We start from the raw sequence: 21,164 nt of genomic DNA on the forward strand, positions 1-21,164 counted from the left end.
AAATTCTATATAACAGAAGTTAAAACATCTCTAAAGTAATAACAGTAATAACCTACCATATAGACCAAGAACTGAATTATTGGATCTCTTACAGTCCTGTTCTCTGTCAGCACACACGGGTTATAAACTAAAATTAAATGTTTACAGAGGATATTACTCTGGTCTGTGACAAGAAAAACCTCTCTCTTTGCTGTATCCATGGCATAGCAATTCTACCCTTTTCCCACTTCTGCAGTCAAGGAAACCAAGAACAGCCACTGATATTGTGGCCCCTTGGGATCATACCTGGAAACTGTTCTAATTCACACTGCAACTCAGGCAGCCCCAGCCTGGCTCTACAATAAAGGCTGGATCACAAAAATGCCTTTTCCCCTCAGATTAAGACTAGAAGTGTTTGAGTTTCTCTGTATTTTTGATTACTTTATGTTGCTTTTCTAGTTGTGTCTTCTGATACTGGAAGGCAATGAACCCCAAGTAGAAAATGCCAGAATATTCCAATTCAGAGATCATTTAGGCAGAATAGATCTGGTAGAAATGGGTGATGCCCATTATAGTCAAAGTGTGCTTTGAAGGGGAGATTGGGCACACAGGATTATGGAACTCTGGGACATCCTTTCAATATTGTAGACTTCATTACCAAGTGATGGGAGAATCTCAATGAGCAGCACAATTCTCAATGAGCAGCACAATTACAGTCTCCAGGTATTTTCAGTCAGTATTTTCTTTGTGGTGTTGGATACCTCCCATGACAGGAGCCTGTAACTCATCAAAGCTTATCTGTACAACTGTAGCCTTGCATTTTGGATACATTATGTTGTCATGATTAACCTGTCAAGAATTATTCACAGACCTCATTGAAAGTTTACATAAACAAGTCAATTCAAGAAAATAGTAAAGTGTTTGTTTTAAAGGAGAGCAGATGGAATGCTGTCAATCTGTGCAGCACTGTTCTTACTCAGCTGTGAGATATGGTGCAAATGGAATTTCTGAGACATTTCTGGCATTTATGATCTGTCTTTGTCTATGTTGCAAAGATTTATAGTTGATGGAGGTATGTTAACAGTACATCAATCTCATTGTTTACTTGGTATCTGCATCTTATTATCAGAATCATCAATTATAGATTCCATAATTTCTAAGATGTAATTTAAAAGGATATGTTTTTCAGAGTTAGCTAGTCAGAAAATACATAGAAAATACTATTTTTCACTGCAGTTTCTTAAGCTTCTATTGGGATTAGTCAGAGGCAAGTGGTGATCAACCACTTATAGAAGAAATAGAAGGTCAAGATTAAAAGATTTCAGAAAATAATACAGGTGGGCAAGAGGTCAAGGACTTGGCTCTTCCTTTTAACTTTTGCAAAATCCTTTAGAAACGTCACCTTTACCAATGAGCTCCCTCCTGCCATCAACACAAAAAATGACAAGGGACAGTTAAAATTATTTTGTGCAGAGCACTAGTTAAGAGGGGACATGAGAATCTGAAATACAAATCAAAATTGTACTTCATTCTTATGAACTGAAATAAAAAGGAGTTCTCAGAATATCCAAGGAGTCACAAACAGTACCATGATGACAATGTACTGACTTGTTCAGTGCCACTCCTGTGTCTAACAGAGCAAAACTACTTAGAGCTTTTATTGGAGGTTTACCTATTGCCCTGAGCCCTCAGCCAGCAAAGAGGTGACACAAACTGGGGTTTATTTCTCCTGAGCTATTTGGCAGAAAATATCCTTTGGGATGAGGAGACTGCCAGTAGGTGTGTGTCAGTGGCATTGCATCCTAATGGGATTGCTGCCAGCTGGGAGAGATTGAAACCAAATTGGAATTGCTATAAGGTGGGTTTGGGCTGGAAGCTAAGCCAGCTGTGCCTTCTGTAGCATTGCCTGCCTTGGTGCCTTTGGCAGAGGTGGGGAGGCACCTATTGGGCGTTTTCCTGGAGTTGAGAAGTAAGAAATTTTATGTGTCTTGTTTTCTGGAATGCCTGTGGCTTTTTTGGGAGGATTGTGGGTTGTTCTCTTACTACTGAGATGCATCCTGAGGGGGAATTTTTTAGCCTTGCTACAACAGAGATACAAAAGTTGTTTGAAAGTCAGAGATGGCTTTAAAAGGCAGTATCTCTTTTCATAGTAAAAATAATCATTCCAAAACTTCAATTTACAAGTCTTGAGTTATGCTGTAAATGAACCAAGACATAACAAAAGCTGTGCTTTTAGGTACAATTACCCAGGTAGTTATCAGTCAAGGGACAGTGTGATACCTGAGCTGACTGAAAATGCAGATCCCACACCTCACCCCAGTCAGCCAAGTGCCCTCAGAGGTGTCCTTGTAGTCATTTAATGAAGTTCTCAAGATGAATTATTGTTCTGCTGTGCATTGTGGATATTTCCCTCCCATCCTCTCCCCTTGGTAAATCTGCTTTGTGAGTTTAAGGTGGATTTGAAATCCCACTGTTTTGACCCAATGTGGCTTGCTGAGAAATTCCTGTCCAGCCCCTCTGCTGAAGGCTGGGTGTGCTGTGGGTAACCTCCACCATATGCATTATTTCATGTCCCAGGTCTGTGCCTGTTTCACAGAGCTGCTTCTACAATGATATCAACAGTAGATTTTTAGTGAGCAAAAAGAAATAAAATGGTGACTCATCAGCTTTTTCCCTGCATATCTCATCTGTGTGAAATGCAGAATGCTAACTAGAATAGTCAGGCATCAGCAATAAAATCCCAGCTTTCTGTGCCATCTTAATAGTAGGCTAGAGTGTCACCAGAAGTATTTTTTCCTGGTAATATGAGAAATGAATAACTAAGGATCACTGCTGAATAATGAATAAACTAAAGGCTCGATTAGCACCTTTCAGCTTTCAGATAATTTTAGTGCTGCAGCTTCTTGAGTCGAGAAGAGATGTCACTGAGAGGAAAAGAAACAGAAAAGCAACAAAGCAACCACCTGAGAGCTGCTGTTCAATCTGTGCTGTGAGGGTGGTGATGCACATTTGGCTGGTCAGTGATGCTCCCCATAAGCTGATAGGACAGCCTCATGCAGACAAAAATTACAACATTTGGGGGTATTGCTGTTAACAGTAACAATGGATCATGTGTGTAGTATCATAAACCAACCCATCAGTTCTCAAAACATGATCCAAGAGCCTGCTTCAAACAAAAGGAATGAAATTACCAGGGCCCCAAAATGGAGAGCTGACCTCTATGTACCTTAAAGAGGAGGAGACGAGTCCAGTTAGGGTGGGATTCAAAAAGGAAACTTTTCTGACCTCAGCAAAGGAGAACTTGTGCAACAGGAGAGAGATGGATTATTTAGAGACAGAATTGAAGGGCTAAAGGAGAGGTAAAAATTTAGACATATTGGCTCCATGACTATAGGGGAAGTTTGCAGGACTACAGAGAAGAAAAAAAAAAAAAGAGGGGGGAAGTATCTCAATGATGAGAATGCCCTTACATGCAACACAACTTGAACAGGAGCAGTGATTACTGTCCACCCCCCACCCCTCTCCACACACATATAGACAGAAAAGTACTGGTAGGGTTAATGGAACACCAAAAATCATCAGTATGTGCAACAAAATTGGAAGCTACACCTGCTAATATTACTAGTAGTAGTACAGTTACCAATGAAAAATAAAACATCAAGAGAAATTACTGGATTTTGGTTTATCCTTAATAACAAAATTAAATCCATCTATCATTCCTATGTTTCAGGTTTGGGAAAAAATAACAATTTACAAGCTTGCTCGAGGCTGAAAAATAACAACTTTGCCCAGCTAAATCTAAATCATGGTACTCCTATGTTAAAGTAATTACCCAGATTGAAAGTCCATCTTCCTCAGAAGATGGACTTAGATTTAGCAGTTTATTTTGTTACTTATTCGTTTTAAGAGTAATTTATGGTAATCAATATACAATACCTAATGTTTTGTATTTGTTTTATAGACAAAAATATATTCTTTGAATTATATGAAAGCCATCTACTATTCTGACAGAATCAGTACAGCCCTATGAATACATGAAATCATCCAACCAAGTCCTGTCATAGTATGACTCAAAATGGATGTGGTCAAATCTGGCCTCTGCTCTTCCAAGATTGATCAAACTGGGAACAAACATAGTGATGAATACCTGCAGAAGCCAGGCTGGGAACATGTGCACAGAACAAGAAATTAATGTTGAAACACAATGATACTGATCATGCTTCAGCATTTCCTAGAAATACAGTCATGCTGAGATCATACAAAAGCGGGGAGCTGGAAATTAAACTATTTTCATATCTATTCTTACAGAAGTTCTCACCGTAGATATTCCAATATATGAGGAGTATGAATCATGCACTGAATACTAAATTTTCATCAGTAAAACAGTCTCTATTGCTGGCACTTTGGTATCCTGCTTGCAGTGTTATTAAATACATTGTTTTTATTTTCATCCTGTTCAAAACCAAATACAGGTTCATTTCAAAACGTACTGAAGTCAACAAAACCATTACTTTTAATGGTAAGTGGATCACAGCCACAGCATTTTACAGGGTTTCGAATGTTTTTACTCTTATTTTCTCTAAATAAATACTGTCACTGTTTCTGATGAGGAAGAGCTATGAATACCCTCACCCCAAAGTGTCACTTATCATAGGGTGCCAATTCACCATAATTACTTAAGTTCCTCCAACTCATTTTACATTCTCATTTAGTGCCTCATTTAGAAATATTTTTCATCTCACTAGAAAAGCAAGGTTGAATAAGATGCAAGACCTAACATTATCTAAGGAGCTTAAACTCTTCAGAGCACAAGTGGTGAAAAACACACTGAGACTACTGCTAGAGATGTTTGCACTGCACCTTTAGCTTCACCTTTTGGATAAATCAGGCCTTCATCCTCTTCAAATCTGCAACCTACATCTCTATCCATGACCAACTTGCTTATTAAAAGACTTCTTTAAAAGTCTGATGGAAGGAATTTAACCACCAGTGTCCTCTAATATGCATTGTATGTTCAACATAAGCTGCTTAGAGTCAGTTGGGAGTTAAGAGGCAGCAGGGAGTGACTGGGATCCCTGTGCTGTGTCTGGTGGCTGTGGAACTGCAGCTGGGCTGTCAGGAGGCTGTGATCACCCCTCCAGAGAGAAAGAATTGAAAGGAGACACTGAAGAGAAATCCTCGTGGCTGCTAAACCTCAGAGGGATGTGAGGTTCTTTCTGGCAGCAGCAATTATTGGTGGTGGGGTTTTCTGTTGGTTTTGTTCAGGGGGAGGTGTCAGTGAAGGAAAAATGGGAGCTAAAGAAGTTGATGCAGCAGATACCAAGCTCTTTTTGCTTTTCTTTGAGTGAAAAAGAACTTAGTTTCTATAGGTCTCTACAGAACTTTACCTAGCTGGCAAAATGATGCCTTGGCTTGGCTTTTGAAACCAGGAGCTTATTGGCCATTGTACAATGTTGTGCTTAAATGTTTCTGGTGCAGAGTAATTTTCTGTGAAGTAACATATATCTGTGTTTGGCACAAAGCAGTTTCATATCAAAACTAGAACATGGGTAACTTCCTTCATATTCATCTTATAAAAAAGGTCCTTTGAATTAGAGAGTGGCTCCAACAAAGCTCAGCTGTCTGAGATGTACCTGCTGAAGCTCTTGCAGGCAGCAGGAGTGTAAGACTGTCAAAGCTTCTGAATTTCAAAAGAGAAGCAGAATGAGACCAGGCGTAGGCTGCAGCTGTAATCTGTGCTTGGTAGCATCCAAGTCCTCTCCCATGAGTCACACTGCTGAGAACATTGTGGATTCTCTTTAGCCTCTTGGGATTTATTTTTTTTGGCCCTGGACCGCAGTCTAATAGTTCTTCCACTTCTCATCTCCCTTTTGCAGATAAAATAATGTTTAATTTGAGTTGTTAAGAAGAAACCTAGAAAATCCACAGTTCTGATACCTTCTGACATAGTTCATATGGTTTTATGTGTGGCCTAGGGGTGGAAAATACTCTCTACCCTACCTACCCCATTAATCCCTGATGATAGCCCTGCATTTTGTGCTGACATTGACCCTCCCTTTCTTTCTCTTATTATATTAGGAACAGCATTTTGATCCAGGATTCTGTCTTGTTGTGAGCTTAGTAACCTGACAAGAGCGCTGAAGTTTTCTTGTCCTTCCCTAGATTCCCTTGTCCTTCCCTAGATTCCCTTGTCCTTCCCTAGATTCCCTTGTCCTTCCCATCATGAGAACTACTGGCTTTATTCTTCCACTGTACTGCTTTCCTCTCTTCCATTTTGACCAGCTCTTCAATGTTTTCTCTGTATCTTGTTGCTCTTTCCTCTCATGCTTTCATTGAGCTGCTGCCTCTGAACTCCCTTACGATTCATGTGAATCTTCTATAATCCTTTTTTGACTTTTTCTCATGTTGGGAACTTACTGCTCCTGCATACTCATTCAACCTATGTCTGTTTTTCTGTTTTTTCATTCACCGAGGTTCTTTTGAGTTGTTCTCTGTGAAACATTACTCATTCTCTGTTGCTTAGTTTCCAGCTTTAACTATCACATTGCCAGTCCTCCCCTGCTTTCCCCCAGCCTTTCCATGAATTCAGTGGTTATTGCTTCTACTGAAATGGTTCCTGTATTTTGCTCTTCTCATTCCAAAACCTTTTGCTCTGCCTCTCCTTGTAAGTCTATTATTGCCAACTTTCCAGTCCTGATCCACTCCCAACAATGTCCTTTCTCTAGCAAAACCATTCTGATGGAAGTCTGATGATCTAGGCAATTTCTTCCACTGTGAACACCCTGGATTTATTCCCCCCCTTTTTTTTTCTCCTAGTGTAATTAAATTCCATATGTGCAGACCCATCTTTACAGATTCTGAGTCAATCCTTTCTCTATGGTCTTTTTTTTTTTCCTGTGTGCAGATTTCTGCTGATCTTATGCCAGTATGATATAGTAAGATGTGCCCATCTGCTCTTCTCGCCTCATCTTTCCTTCCTCTATTGCTATCTCTTCCTTCTTTTTTTATGGATACAGGATTTCTTGTTTCCTGTGCATATACCATTCAATTTACCCTAGAAATCTTACCTAGCTTCAGTGACTTTATTCTCTCATTCCTTGCCTTTATCTTTGCCTTTCTTCCAGCTCTTTCCCTTAAAACCAGCAGAACAGTTGTGATGTATTTCCGTCTCCAAGATGCCTTCTTATGCACCATCACACATAAAACTCATCTGTTGTTTCCAGGATTCCCATTTGCTGGAGCATCTTCTCCTTGCCTCTTTCTTGGCCTTGAGCTTCAATCTTGGAATCTTCCCTGGCTGCTTTTCTCTATTGCATTAAACAAAGCTCCTGCCTTCAGGACACTGTTATCTGTACCCAGACTCTCATGTTCTCACTGCAGAGATTCCCATAGCTCATGCCTGTCACTGGAACAGCTAAAGCAAGCATGCTTGTGCTTTATTATGTCACCTTTAAGGCACAGGAAGAGAAACTTCCTTTTACAAGGCTATACTGTTCTCCTGTACACATCCCTCTTAAAATCTCTTTTGCTAAAACTATCAAAATTCCCTTATCTTTCCTAAGGTATTGTGTGCAATAAGGTTGTATGAGTGATAGGAAATTTGCCATTACATTCATGAAAAAAATCTAATGTTTACTAGTGCTTCTTTTAAAAAATGCTATAAAATAATCTCCTTAGCCTTGTAAGGTTCATGAAACAACAACCCTGTGATAGTGACTCTTAGCTCTTGAATGACCCACATAAGGCTTATGGGTCCCACTAATGAAGACATAACCTCCACTGCTGTCATCACTGGAGTGCTTACAAACACTGAGTGGCTGCTGCATTTTGTTTGCTGCTTTATTGCACACTTTTAGATGGGTCTGACGTTTGTATGTCCCTAAAGCAGCTGCTGTGTGTGTTGTTTCTTCTCACCCTTGTCTAGCAGCCAGGATTTCCTGCACACCCACTGCTAGGCCCACTGTAGTATTCTTGTTCTTGTGGTGCTTTTTGATGCCAGTGTAAAGGTCACCTGGAAAGCGGCCGCTGTGGCAGAGTCTGGTTTAGTCAAACTGCTGTGAGGCACAGCAAGTCCCTGTGCAGCCACTGCCACTGCTCTGGGCTTGGCCATGCAGCTCACAGCAAGTCCCTGTGCAGCCACTGCCACTGCTCTGGGCTTTGGCCATGCAGCTCAGAGCAGAACTGTGCTGTACCTGCCTCCAGTCAAGAGTCAGTCAGTCTCATGTCTGCTTGTGCTGCTGCTTTTTCCTCCTGTCTCACTGTAGTTTGAAGATTTTGCTAAAACAGGTCATAATTTCAATAAGTATTTTAGGTATTAATGCTTCACAGGATTTGTGTTTCCAACTTCCTCTAGTAAGTGGGGTGTGCACAGTTAAAAGAAAAATAACCAATAGGTTTTTGTTGAATGCTTGGTTTATAAGAAATACTATGTTTTCATTTTAAGTTCTTAGATTTCCCTAAATCTTGGATGATGCCTGTATGCTAAATTTGGCTGGGTGATTGTACAGTGGAGGATATCCCTGACCAGCATAACTTGTATTGTGGTACTGCTAAAGTTTGTGGGATATTTCCCAAACAATAGACAAAGATGTTTAAGCTAATGAATACAATATCTCACTGCAGCAAATCTGTTCTATCCCATGTCAGGCACACTCAATCATAGGCTGATAGGTCTATGCCTACGCAGTAATTTTCTTTGGGTTCTCCATTATGTCCTGGCAAAACTTCCTTCTGCCATGTATCACAGAATGGTATCCCTAGGTGGCAATTCTATTAGCTGAGCTCAGATGTTATGCCACAAATCTGAGTATTTCTATAAAATCACAGTGGGAATCAGCAGATGAGAACCTAATGGACCAAGGGTGCTGAGAGCAGCTGGGGCTGGTAACACTCAGTGCTGGTGACACTAAGGAGCTCATGGTATGGCACCAATTCTGAGCAGTGCCCTTCTCATCCCCTGCCTTGGACTGAGTTCTGAATGAAACTTTTTCAATAATTGTCCTTTTACCTTCTTTGACAACCTTTATTGTAAGAATCCCATCCTTACACAGCAGCTTCTGTTATTTGGTGTTGTTTACTGTGCTGAGGTCCTGTGCCATGAATAATATGCATTTCTTGACTCACTTTGCTATTCCTCTCATTTTGGTATCCTTTGCACAGACATTAAATAATTCCTTGACTCTGTCTTGGGGAGTTAGTATAGAGGATAGGTCCTATTTCTCAAATAGAGATCAAGATGGATAAAGTAAAAAAAGATTATTTATTCAATACTTAAATATTTAGAGGCTGATTATACTTGAAAACTCAGTGCATTTCTTTGTCACAAACAGTAGCTCAATTTGGGTATCTAAGAAAGGGACAAGCAGAAATCATCTTTGAAAAGATGTGCTTAAGGGAGTTAATTGAGATCACAAAGAACCCCCATGACAAAAAGGGACAGAATTTGGTAGTGTCCAGTCAAACACTCAGCTAATTAAATAATGACACTTCTTCCTTCACTCATCTGACTAACAGAATACACATTTTAACTGCTGCAAAAAATAAACCTCAGATACAGCAGATTGCTCTGCTGTTTTCTTGTTCAACAACTACATATGGCCCATCCTTTGTTTTGGGTGGGGTTATAGTGCCTTAATGTGTAATTAATTGAAAGTTTTATCATAACTTGAACATCCTTCCTTGTCTTTCAGGTTTCAATGATTGTATAAAGAGAATGTCAGTAATATCTGGGGCCATAGTTTTAAAAGAACTTTCTTCTGCTATAAACGAACTTCAGTCCCCATACATTAAACAGTAAATTAATTTCTGTGAAGTTATTTCAACCTTGTATTTCTACAGCATGCATGTCTGGGACTCTTTCCTGTATGCTTCCCAGATCCAAAAATCTGGACTGATTTTCCCATTTCTTGTGAACCTCAGTTCCTTTATTTTTCTCTTTTCCCCTCAAAAAAAAAAAAGCCTGCTTAGTAGAACACTTAATTTCTTCCTCAGTAAATGCCTTGGGTATGTCCTGATATATCACACTCCCTTGTGTCTTCTTCTCTTTCATTAATAGTATAAAAATGATTGAAAGCTAAAACATGCAGAAATAAGGTTTTGTTAAAGTACAGAAATTCTCAGTGGATGTGTATAATCACTAGAAACTGATTACAGTAGCTTGGCTTACACTTGTAGGTCTTACATGAGATCTGTGCCACTTCTTGCTAGATTTGCTTGAGTTTGCTTTTACATGGGTGTAAAAGCTTTTTACTGTGAGTGAGTGGGCTGGTGGCCATGAAGCTAAATGATCAGATCACTTGCATTTGAAGGATAATACAGCTTTGTGCCTCCAAAGCTGAAACTCCTCCTGCCAGCAGCATGCTGTGTGCAATCTCTGTGCTGTGACAGTCACAGGCACTGGTTTTGTTCTCAGCTTAGGAGTCACTGCCTTTCCACAAGATGATGGGGGAAGCATCTTCCCAGGCAGGGTCTGTAACTCTGTTCCACAGTGACATGTCAGTGGATAATGAATCCAGAGACAATGCTTGGATCCTTCCTTATGGAAGTGTTTACAATTGAATTGTGGTGGTGTGTCATTCTCCTTCCCTCTGCTGCCATAACTTGGGAACATGCTGGAAAAGGGAGAAGTGTTTCTATTGCACACACAGAGATCAGTTTGCACAAGCCAGGAGTGATGGATAGGGGCAAAGAGCGAGCTTAGATATGAAACCAACAGTCATGACTGGTTTTATTGGCTTCAAATGGGTGGTGAGCACATGGTAGCACTAAACAACTGCTCAGCTTAATGGGCTGCAACACTTGAACATAGTAACCAGTGCAGAATTTTGTTCAGGTGTCCTTCCCACGCCAGGAATTGGTAGCATTCCTCTTTTGATAGTGGCAATAGATCACCATCAGGTCAGGATTTGGGCCATGTTAATCTTATCTTGTGGGAAAAGCTACCCATTCTAGTGATGACAAAATAGCCCAGCTATAGCATCAGACTTAAAAACCCCATGTTTTCTTAACATCCTGAGTCTTCAGTTGTCAGGAGAAGGCAAATATGTTAGTTTAGACCCACACACAGATACAGTATCATCTGGACATTTGAATAATAAGATTTTTTTAAACAAACTTCAGACAAGTGTGCAAGTGAAAGGAAGCAATAGGGCTTCCACTAGAGTAACTGAAAATACACTTACCTAATTAAAAACTTACAGCCATAAAACACATGTTTAATGTGAAATCTGATTTTAAGAACCCAGCAAATTCTAGACTGCTTTATTTTCTGAGTGTATTCCAAGAAAAAGTACACCTGGTAAGAGGAAGTTCATCTGTGTGTAGTCAGGGCAGTAAACTGCAGTAATGTAATAGTTTGTGAAGTTTCCTGAATTTCAAAAAGTATTGATTGTGAACATGAGATATTTTTTTATATTTTATATTTTTTTATACTCCATTTAGCATAATAAAAGGTTTAGAACTTACTCAAATACACCAAACTTTCTTACTGTAGTGCCTATTTGAAAATAGAATGTACTACTCTGCTTTACAAAGCAATAATATAATCAACTCATTGTGTTACTACTTGAAATAGTGATATCCAAATATCATAGCAATGTAAGCAATAGGAATGACTGGAATTAAAAAAAACAAACAAAAAAAGGAATTCAAGAGTGCAAGACTAATATGTATTTACATACTCCTGGTCTTTCCTACAATAAGGGGATCCTACTTTACCTTTTTTTGGTGTTAAACATATTAATGAATGGCAAACCAAATAGTTGATATGTAAAACCCTGTGGAATATGAATGATGCATCTGAAAGTGTTGTGGAAATATGCAACAGGAAATACTCTACAGAATGTATGAGCTGAATGAAAACAAAAGATTATTCCTGAGAGAGTCTTTCTACCCAACCATTTGTCATAAGTGTTTGAGGCAAACAACATGAAGTTTTCAAAAGATCTCCTTGTCTAATATAGTCATAAAACCTCCAGATTGCTCCTAAGACTGCTGCCTTTTGGCAGGAGTAGGTGCCCTCTTGCTGCTTGTTGCTAGCAAGCCCCTTTTGTTCAGGATGGGACTGAGAGAATAAAGAGAGGGAGTCTCATGTGTGTTTCTGGCAAAATTCTTCACCTGTACACACCACAATGCATAGAAAATGTCATAAAGAATTCAGCAAGTGGTTTTATCAATGACATGAAAATGAGACCTGTGATGATGAGGATTTAAAGGAGAACCAGTTTGGAATGTCCTGAACGTGTCAGAATAAGTGAGATTAGTGGAAGCAGCTCTGACTTTTATATAAGTAAAATCAGAATCTGGCCTGATATCTAATACAGAAATTTCATTCTCTCTGCATGGCCAGAAGGTTATTCATTAAGAAACAGCTTCCTCAATTCTAATATTTCCTTTTCTGTGATTATTGGAAAAAGTGACTTATTTGAAGAAAGTGTAACTCCTCACTTGGGAGGGTTTTCCTTTCCATGTCTTCAGAGTAAGTAAAGTTGTGCTAATTACAATTCTATTAATGTGTACACCAGTCTTTTAATTTTTCACTGATTCATCTGTTCTTCATGAGCTAATGTCCTGCCATACAAAGAGAAGTCTGATAATTATAGCTGATATTACGACTCTCTTGTCGAATTTCAGACCAGGTAAGAGCAATACATGGTGCATTTGGGGCAAAGGATTTGGATGTCTTTACATTTAAGATATCCAAAATGCTTAAATTGCCTGCACTGTGGTCCCTATAGGCAAAGACAAGAGACAAGCATTTCAAACTGCTCTGGAGAGGTGACTCTCTGTACTGACTGGATAGTTTAGAACAACTCAGAGTGAGATTGGTTTAGAATAGAATTCTAACCATATTCTAAAAACCATTAGAATATGGTTAGTTAGAAAGTTAAGTACATGAGGTTGCAAGTAGTTGTAGTTATACTTTTCTCACAATAGCTTGAGGCTCAACATGTGGCTTGGAACATTCTGTCTCTCTCCTGGTAGCGTGGAATCATGCTGTTTAATATGTATTTTTATTGTCACATCTACATTTAAATATTGGTAAGTTCAAACAGGCAAACTTCTAAAGGCTTGTAGGGCAACTTTGAAAATGGTATTGGGAGACTTAGTTTAATTCAAATGTAGTAGAAAGTTTTCTGGAGCAGACTGCAAGTTTCTGTAAGGATCTCGGTGCTGTGTACTTGGTTTGCTAAGGCGCTCACTGAGCAGCCTCCAGGCCCAACAGGCCGGCAGCAGGAGAGGTGCCAAGGTGTGCTGGGGCAGCACTCGGGGAGGGAGCCGTGACATCTGTGATCCCACTGCGCTCGGAGCTCAGTGGGAGGAGCAAGCCCTTCCTAAAAGAGGGGCAAGGATCGCCAGTCAGCTGTCAGTAATGTGCTTTCCCTCTGCCAGAGCTACTGCTTCCTGCTGCTGCTGCCTGCTGCAGAGCTCCAGCTAGCAGGCTTAAACTCGAATCTGGGAAAGAATAATTGCTCTAACAGCCACTGAAAAGCTTTCTGCCCTTGCTTGGGATGGTGTTTCATGTGCTTCTTGTATGAAAAATTCACCCTGCAGTCACTGTTCTCTTTTACTGTAGCTCAGAATTTTGCTGTATTGAAATGGAAAGAGAGGAGGCTCAAAACCACTGAGCAGCTTGGTTATGGAAAGCTTACAAAGTTTGCATCTCTCTATTGATTAAACAAGTTGCAGGTACTGTGTTTAACAGTGCTGTTCTCCAAGGGGAAAAAAGAAAAGAGCTGTTGCAAAGATCAGTAACTCTTCCTTTCTCAAATTCATGAAGCAAAGTTAATCAGCATATTTTGCTTCTTAATTTAGTTATTTAAATGTTCAGTGGAGATAGATAAGATGAAAGAAAACTCAGGAGGACATCTGTCTGAGTACAAGATATTGATATAAATAGAGGCTGGGAAAAGTAGTTGTGAGTTTTCATTTTCTACTTCAGACATACCAGTCGGAACAGAACTGCAGGAAAAGCACTGCCATAAGCTCTTGCTGAGGAGAAACTGGGGCACAGCTCAGCACTGTTTGTTTTCATGTAGGTTTAGATAATAAAACACAGAAGGCTGAAAGGGAGATTTGATTTACTATTGTTCAGAAACCACATTTCCTTGGTTTGCAAGTTTCAGCTGTCCCTATGCTTTTACTATAACTTTAGATATTTGCTTTTCTTTATGTTTTTTTCCATCTGTATTTTCCATTTAGCATAATAAAAGGTTTAGAAGTGTAGAAGTGGAGGAAAAAGTGAGTGGCTTGCTGCAAGAAAGCAGAGTCTCATTCATTTATTTTCCCATTGTTTGGCAGGTGGAAAGCACAGATTTACAGAGCTGAACTGGATCAGCTGAAGAAGTGGGGGAAGAGAAACAAAACAAGAACAGTACCAGTGAAAAGAGCTTCAGCTTTATCTTGCAGCATCACCACAGCAACCAGAGAACACGATCAGAAGAAAGGGCTAGAGCAGAGAAGGCGAAAGTGCGGCTCCTTCCCTTTGGACAGAAGGCAGCAAGATCATTATGCAGAACAGAAGTGGGTATTTGATGGTTCTAGACAAACTGTGGCCAAGGGAAGTGTCCCATCATTAACAGGAATGTGCCACAGCTCACGCACCGGAAAGGGGAGTGCCATGAGATCTGCTGAAGAGACTATTTCTGTGGCTGCATACCTCCATGGGTTTGCACCCTTGCTGGGACTCAATTAGGTGGCTGTAGGCATCGGGGATCATCAGGTACTGGCTAGTGACCTTGATTCCACTCGGGGTGTCCCTGGCACGAGGACTGAAAGGCAGCACAGATCTTCTTGAGAGAGGCCAAGAGAGTGAGCCAGTCTGCACCCGTCCCTTCTGTACCTGCCTGCTGTACCATGGGATGTCGGCAAAGCTCGGAGGAGAAAGAGGCAGCGCGGCGGTCGCGGAGGATTGACCGCCACCTGCGCTCTGAAAGCCAGCGACAGCGGAGAGAGATAAAACTCCTCCTCCTGGGCACCAGCAATTCTGGGAAGAGCACTATCGTAAAGCAGATGAAAATCATTCACAGCGGTGGCTTTAACTTGGAGGCCTGTAAGGAATACAAACCTCTGATTATCTATAATGCAATTGACTCTCTCACACGGATCATTCGGGCTCTGGCCACCCTCAAGATAGAATTTCACAATCCTGACAGAGCGTACGACGCAGTGCAGCTTTTTGCCCTGACAGGCCCAGCTGAGAGCAAAGGGGAGATCACCCCGGAGCTGCTGGGGGTGATGAAGAGGCTGTGGGCAGACCCTGGCGTGCAGGAGTGTTTCTGCCGCTCCAACGAGTACCACCTGGAGGATAACGCTGCCTACTACCTGAACGACCTGGAACGCATCGCCGCCCTGGACTACATCCCCACGGTGGAAGACATTCTGAGGTCTCGGGACATGACCACAGGGATTGTAGAAAACAAGTTCACCTTCAAAGAGCTGACTTTCAAAATGGTGGATGTGGGTGGACAGAGATCTGAACGCAAAAAGTGGATCCACTGTTTCGAGGGGGTTACAGCAATAATTTTCTGTGTGGAGCTGAGTGGGTATGACTTGAAGCTGTATGAAGATAACCAAACAGTAAGTGCACCTTCTGCTCCTTGTTCTCTTTCCTTCTTTTCCTTTCTCCTTCATCAATATTTGGTCTTTTATCTCCCCCTCCTTCTTTCCCTCCCAAGGCAGTAATCCCCAGTGACTAGGAAAATCCAGAAGTTATGGTTCCTTCATTTGGATAGTTTTCCCCACTGGACAGAGTTAGTTATTTAATGTTACTTTTGGGAAATGGAGGCACTTTTCACATGTCAGCCAATTTTTAATATTTTTGGTGCTTTCAGCTAAAAGTTTCACATGGTTAACTGTTACTTCAAACACCACTTAAAAAGGTAGGCAGTAGTGACATCCTGGTGGACAGGGATGGTTCATTTGGACATCATGAAGGTCCTGGGAAATGTCAAAGGTAAAATAACAGTAACAGTTTCCTCCCCGTTTTTTTCACAGAATTTTCAATAGGAATTTGGGATGAAATTAATTTTTAAAATTAATTAAACATGTTTTTTAATTAATATGACATTTTTATATTTAAACTTTTCTTTGACTGTTTCTGGGTAAATGGCTAATTTGCCTTGTCCAAAGAACAGCCATTCCCATTTAATAGTCTTTAATGTTGTTAGCTTCTGGTTTTCACAGCATGCAAATACAGCAGCCATGGGAAGTAGATGAATGCTTACAGATATACAAATGTATATTTGCTGTGACTTTCAAAGTGCCTGAATTAAGCTTCACAGGGGTTTTACTTGAATTTTTTTTTTGACAGCCTTGTAAAACATGCTGTTTAAGAGAAAGGAGTTTGTGGGTAGGAATGCATGATGATCCCTTTTTGTTGGTATAGCTTATCACATATATAATATTTCCCTATTCTTATCTTCTGTAGTGACTTTACTGTTTATAAACAGCACTTCTGCTTTCTTCTCTGTACTATTCTGATGAGCCATTCCACTGTCCTGTGTGTGGACTTATCCTTCATTATCTGGAGATTCTTGTCTTGGCATTAGTGTCCTCTTATTGTAACAGATTTCTGTACCTGCATTTTGTTTAGTAGCCTCCTCTTGACATGACAGAAACATTGCCACTAATTATTTATCCTGATTTTCAGACATATTAGGAAAAGCATTTTACCTTAGACCCTGACTAGGAGTTTCTTGCAATACTTTTGACTTTTCCTGACTTACTGTTCTGATTTAAAAATCAAAAATAATTACCTGAAAGGGGAAAAAATCAATATACCCTGAAAAATCCTTATGAGCATTGGTCCATACAAGAACAACAGTACCTGTATTGGTACATTACTGGAACTGCAACACTGAGACTGCCACTCATGAGAAAAGCCCTACAAGTGATGGAGTTGCAGAGTGTAAAATGCTTCCTGGTGTAGTATCTGTGGTGAAGAGAACTGCTAAATTAAACTAGGCTACTGCCAAACATAACTTACTGCTTGAGAGAGCATGTACGAATCTGGCTGATTTATAAACTGTGAAAGTTGAGCAAATGATCTGTATGAATATGAAAACTTCTGTGATCCTGTTGACAGAAGTGGAGAAATGCTCTGCATGAACTCTGTCTTTATGGAAGATGCGTTGAAATCATGATTGACAGATCTGGTAAGAAATGGGGGGAAAGCAGTTCTGCAGCCTGGCTGTTCTGATTATAGCTGAGTCGTGAAGGCTGCTGAGGGTGAGATTGTTGTAGTGACACCAGAGAGCAGAACAGGAGAACAAAAATGATGCCTGAACTATTGGCTGCCTGGACAACTTTTCCTTTGTGTGACATTTTAAGTGACTAAGTTAAATTTATCCTGCCTGAAAACAACAGAAGGGGAAGGCTGACTTTTTCAGGGGCTTTTGTCTTTCTCCTGCTATGCTTTATTCTGGGTAACATCACTCCTAGGAGCAAAATCCCTTGAGTTGACAGTTTGTAGACCTGGACAAACCAATATTTTTGCTTGTTTGTTGAACATATGTGATATTTAGCTGTTTACTAAAGAGAAGGATAAATGAAGAATTACAGTTCACTTTTTTCCTTCACCTTGTATTCTCTGTCACTCTGAAATGACATTTTTCCTGCTTATCTAGGGGTTATTTGGAAATATGATCTGTGTTTTCATTTCTACAATATCTTGGGAGGTTTTCCCCCTACCTAATCTAATAAATATAGCTTTATCATTCCATGCACCATAGCTAGTTAGCATGACTCAACCACATAACAGCTGCCTCTTCTTTTGACACAGTTGCAAAATTGTAAAATATCTTTGGATAGCTATTGATTTATTGTATGATTATTATTCCTGACCAGCACTCTGAGAAGGCTGCCTTTAGTTTTTATATCCCATGCTGATTTCTTCTCTATTATGTCAAATAAATTACTGGTCTTGTTTTTCATGCTCCTTAGCAGCTGATTGACCCATTGTATCTTTTATTACATATTAAGATGCCATCTCTGGCCTTTGATAATGTTACATTATTGAGTAATAAGTTTTTTGCCTTCTTACATGTTGCATCCTGCACTTTGAAGGAACTACCCCTTAATATCTAAGTGTTTCATCTTTATTTCAATTTCTCTTTAAATCAATGTGTGCTAGAGAATGTCAAATAATCTGTACTCTCAGAAGTCACTGCTGCTGCCTGTTCCCATGGAAAGGATTCTTGGTTTCTTTGTGGGCGTCCCCACATGTCCAGCTCTGCCCTGCTGTACATTTCATGGATGGTTTTATTGTGTGCTCTCATGTCCAGCTCTGCCCTGCTGTACATTTCATGGATGGTTTTATTGTGTGTGCTCTCATGTCCAGCTCTGTCCTGCTGTACATTTCATGGATGGTTTTATTGTGTGCTCTCATGTCCAGCTCTGTCCTGCTGTACATTTCATGGATGGTTTTATTGTGTGCTCTCATGTCCAGCTCTGTCCTGCTGTACATTTCATGGATGGTTTTATTGTGTGCTCCATGTCCAGCTCTGCCCTGCTGTACATATCATGGATGGTTTTATTGTGTCCCCACATGTCCAGCTCTGTCCTGCTGTACATTTCATGGATGGTTTTATTGTGTCCCCACATGTCCAGCTCTGCCCTGCTGTACATATCATGGATGGTTTTATTGTGTCCCCACATGTCCAGCTCTGTCCTGCTGTACATTTCATGGATGGTTTTATTGTGTCCCCACATGTCCAGCTCTGCCCTGCTGTACATTTCATGGATGGTTTTATTGTGTGCTCTCATGTCCAGCTCTGTCCTGCTGTACATTTCATGGATGGTTTTATTGTGTCCCCACATGTCCAGCTCTGCCCTGCTGTACATTTCATGGATGGTTTTATTGTGTGCTCTCATGTCCAGCTCTGCCCTGCTGTACATTTCATGGATGGTTTTATTGTGTGCTCTCATGTCCAGCTCTGTCCTGCTGTACATTTCATGGATGGTTTTATTGTGTCCCCACATGTCCAGCTCTGTCCTGCTGTACATTTCATGGATGGTTTTATTGTGTGCTCTCATGTCCAGCTCTGTCCTGCTGTACATTTCATGGATGGTTTTATTGTGTCCCCACATGTCCAGCTCTGCCCTGCTGTACATTTCATGGATGGTTTTATTTCACAGCCTGTAGCTGCAACAGGCTTGGAGACTGAGAAACACTTCAAAGGTGCAATAATAAAGTACATAACAAATGGAGTTAAACACAGTTAAACTGTGTGCCTGAGAATTCCTGAGGTCAGCAGTCACAATAGATTCACATGGTGCATGAGATGCCAAAGTAAAGGTTGTGCAGGTCCAGAAATGGCACTGCTTCAGTAATAACATCAATACAGATGTTAGAGGAAAACTGCTTGCAGGTAACAAGTAATTTTTATTCCCTTTCTTACAGCCACTGCAAATGAATATAAATATTAAATTTTAGGCTTTTTGGGGCTGTTTTTTAGCATCTTGTTAAAAGGAAGATGCAGATGAAAAAGTCAGACTGCTGCAGCAAACAGTTCAGGTTGGAGTAGGCCTCATGCAACACTAATTGCTGGGGACCTAATCAAACCTCTAAATTATCTAATAATAATAACTGGGAAGCCTTCTGTCATATGTTAGTTGTATGAATTTTGAACAGAAATTCTGTTTCTCCCAGGATTTTTTTTATCAAGTAAACAACATTGGTAACATTTTTTTCTTCCTCTTTTTTTTTTTTTTCCCCCTGAGGCCAAATACTTAAGGGGCTTATTTGCCTTTCCTGACAGTTCAGCTTTTTCAGTAATTCAGGGTATTAAAAATCCTTTCTGGCATGCAGCTCTTTTTCTGCAATGCTAATACTAACAGTTAGGACAGAGGGGAAATTGTGATCTGTGTACCCATAGCCCTTCTAGCACCTGTTATTACCAGTGGTAAAAGATCATGTCAGGAAATGTTTTTCTGACAAACAAAGCCAGAATCCTGGAATCTGGCTTTGGGAATCCTAGAATAAGACTGACCTACACTGTTGCATTTTTTCATGAAGCTTTTCCGTTTCAAGACTTTTCCTAGTGAAGTTTGTGTGGGAGCAAAGCCTAGATGACTTCAGTGCTCATGTGTGTAATCTTTCAACACTGCCAATGAAATTCAACCATTTCTGCACTTAACAAAGTAATATATATTTAGTCTCTTACCCAAGATTAACTGTATATAGTAATGCATCACAATTCCAGCCTCAAGACTTGTATCCAAGCATGTACCTTCTAAAATATGTAAACAGCAGTAAAATAATGAACATACAGAACAGGAAATGATTGATCAACTGTCAGTTTGCAGGTTTTTTACTAGGTGTTCTTTCAAGTCTGAAGATTTATTTTTGTTTACATTGTTCATTATGATTGTATGCTTCTTATGTGAATAGTCTCACATAGAACACGTGGCACAGCAATTTTTCATGTTTTGGATTTGTTGCCATACCCTGGACTTTACATTCTATGTAACTTCAGATACTAACAGTAACTTTATATGCAAATAATTCTGTCTGTATGTTCACTAAATTATTTCCTCTAATTGGAAAAAAAAGGAATAAATATGATAATGTGCCACACCATAGAATACAAAAACCAGGCTCATTCTAATGGCATTGTATGATTGCAGGAAGATGCTGGTATCAGATTGTAAAAGCCTGGGAAGCTTTGCTGTGAGGCTTATCTATTTCATGTCAATAGAATAATCCCTAAGACAACCCTGTATTTAAACCTACAGATAAATATTTCTGTCACTGGAGAGCAGTAGAAGAAATTCACAGGGGCAAAACCAGAAAGACTTTACCTGTTTTGGAAAACCATGGCACAGAAGCAATGGCCCTACTGGGCAGTATTTTCCTGCTTTGGTATCCAGGGCTGGTTGTCAGACTTACAGCTGAATTAGATGACTGAATTTCCTGACTAGGTAACAGCAGGCATTGGCTAAAATCCCTCATGCCAAATGCCTGAGAGATGATGTAAGTCCCTGGTTTTGGTCTCTGTGACTGGCTGTATTCAGAAGTCCTAGACTAGGTAGGGTGTTTTGCTGTGATTTTTAAATGAATTCCAATCATTACAACACTAAGGCAAGTGTAAAACATTGAGGCATCAGGAGTGGCAGAATGCTCCTAAATATCCTATGGACTTCAGGCTCAGAATAGTTCCTAGGTGGAAAGCCATGGGTACTGACAG

The 21,164-nt window shown here is 40.1% G+C and overlaps 2 protein-coding genes across 2 annotated transcripts in view; one reads left to right on the forward strand and one right to left on the reverse strand.

The window, feature by feature from the left end:
- The window catches only part of RSPH14 (radial spoke head 14 homolog), a 76,199-nt gene that overhangs the window by 24,318 nt on the left and 30,717 nt on the right, over positions 1-21,164 (reverse strand). The gene's annotated exons all lie outside the window — the stretch shown is intronic.
- The window catches only part of GNAZ (G protein subunit alpha z), a 52,247-nt gene that overhangs the window by 6,482 nt on the left and 24,601 nt on the right, over positions 1-21,164 (forward strand). The window contains exon 2 of the mRNA XM_071445599.1: positions 14,278-15,555. Coding sequence (XP_071301700.1) covers positions 14,833-15,555 — 723 coding nt within the window. The 5' untranslated portion in view covers positions 14,278-14,832. The remainder of the gene's footprint in view (positions 1-14,277; positions 15,556-21,164) is intronic.

The sequence above is a fragment of the Agelaius tricolor genome, unplaced genomic scaffold (genome assembly GCF_023055355.1).
Source record: "Agelaius tricolor isolate 1412-34295 unplaced genomic scaffold, bAgeTri1.0.p SCAF_20, whole genome shotgun sequence".
Taxonomy (NCBI): domain Eukaryota; kingdom Metazoa; phylum Chordata; class Aves; order Passeriformes; family Icteridae; genus Agelaius; species Agelaius tricolor.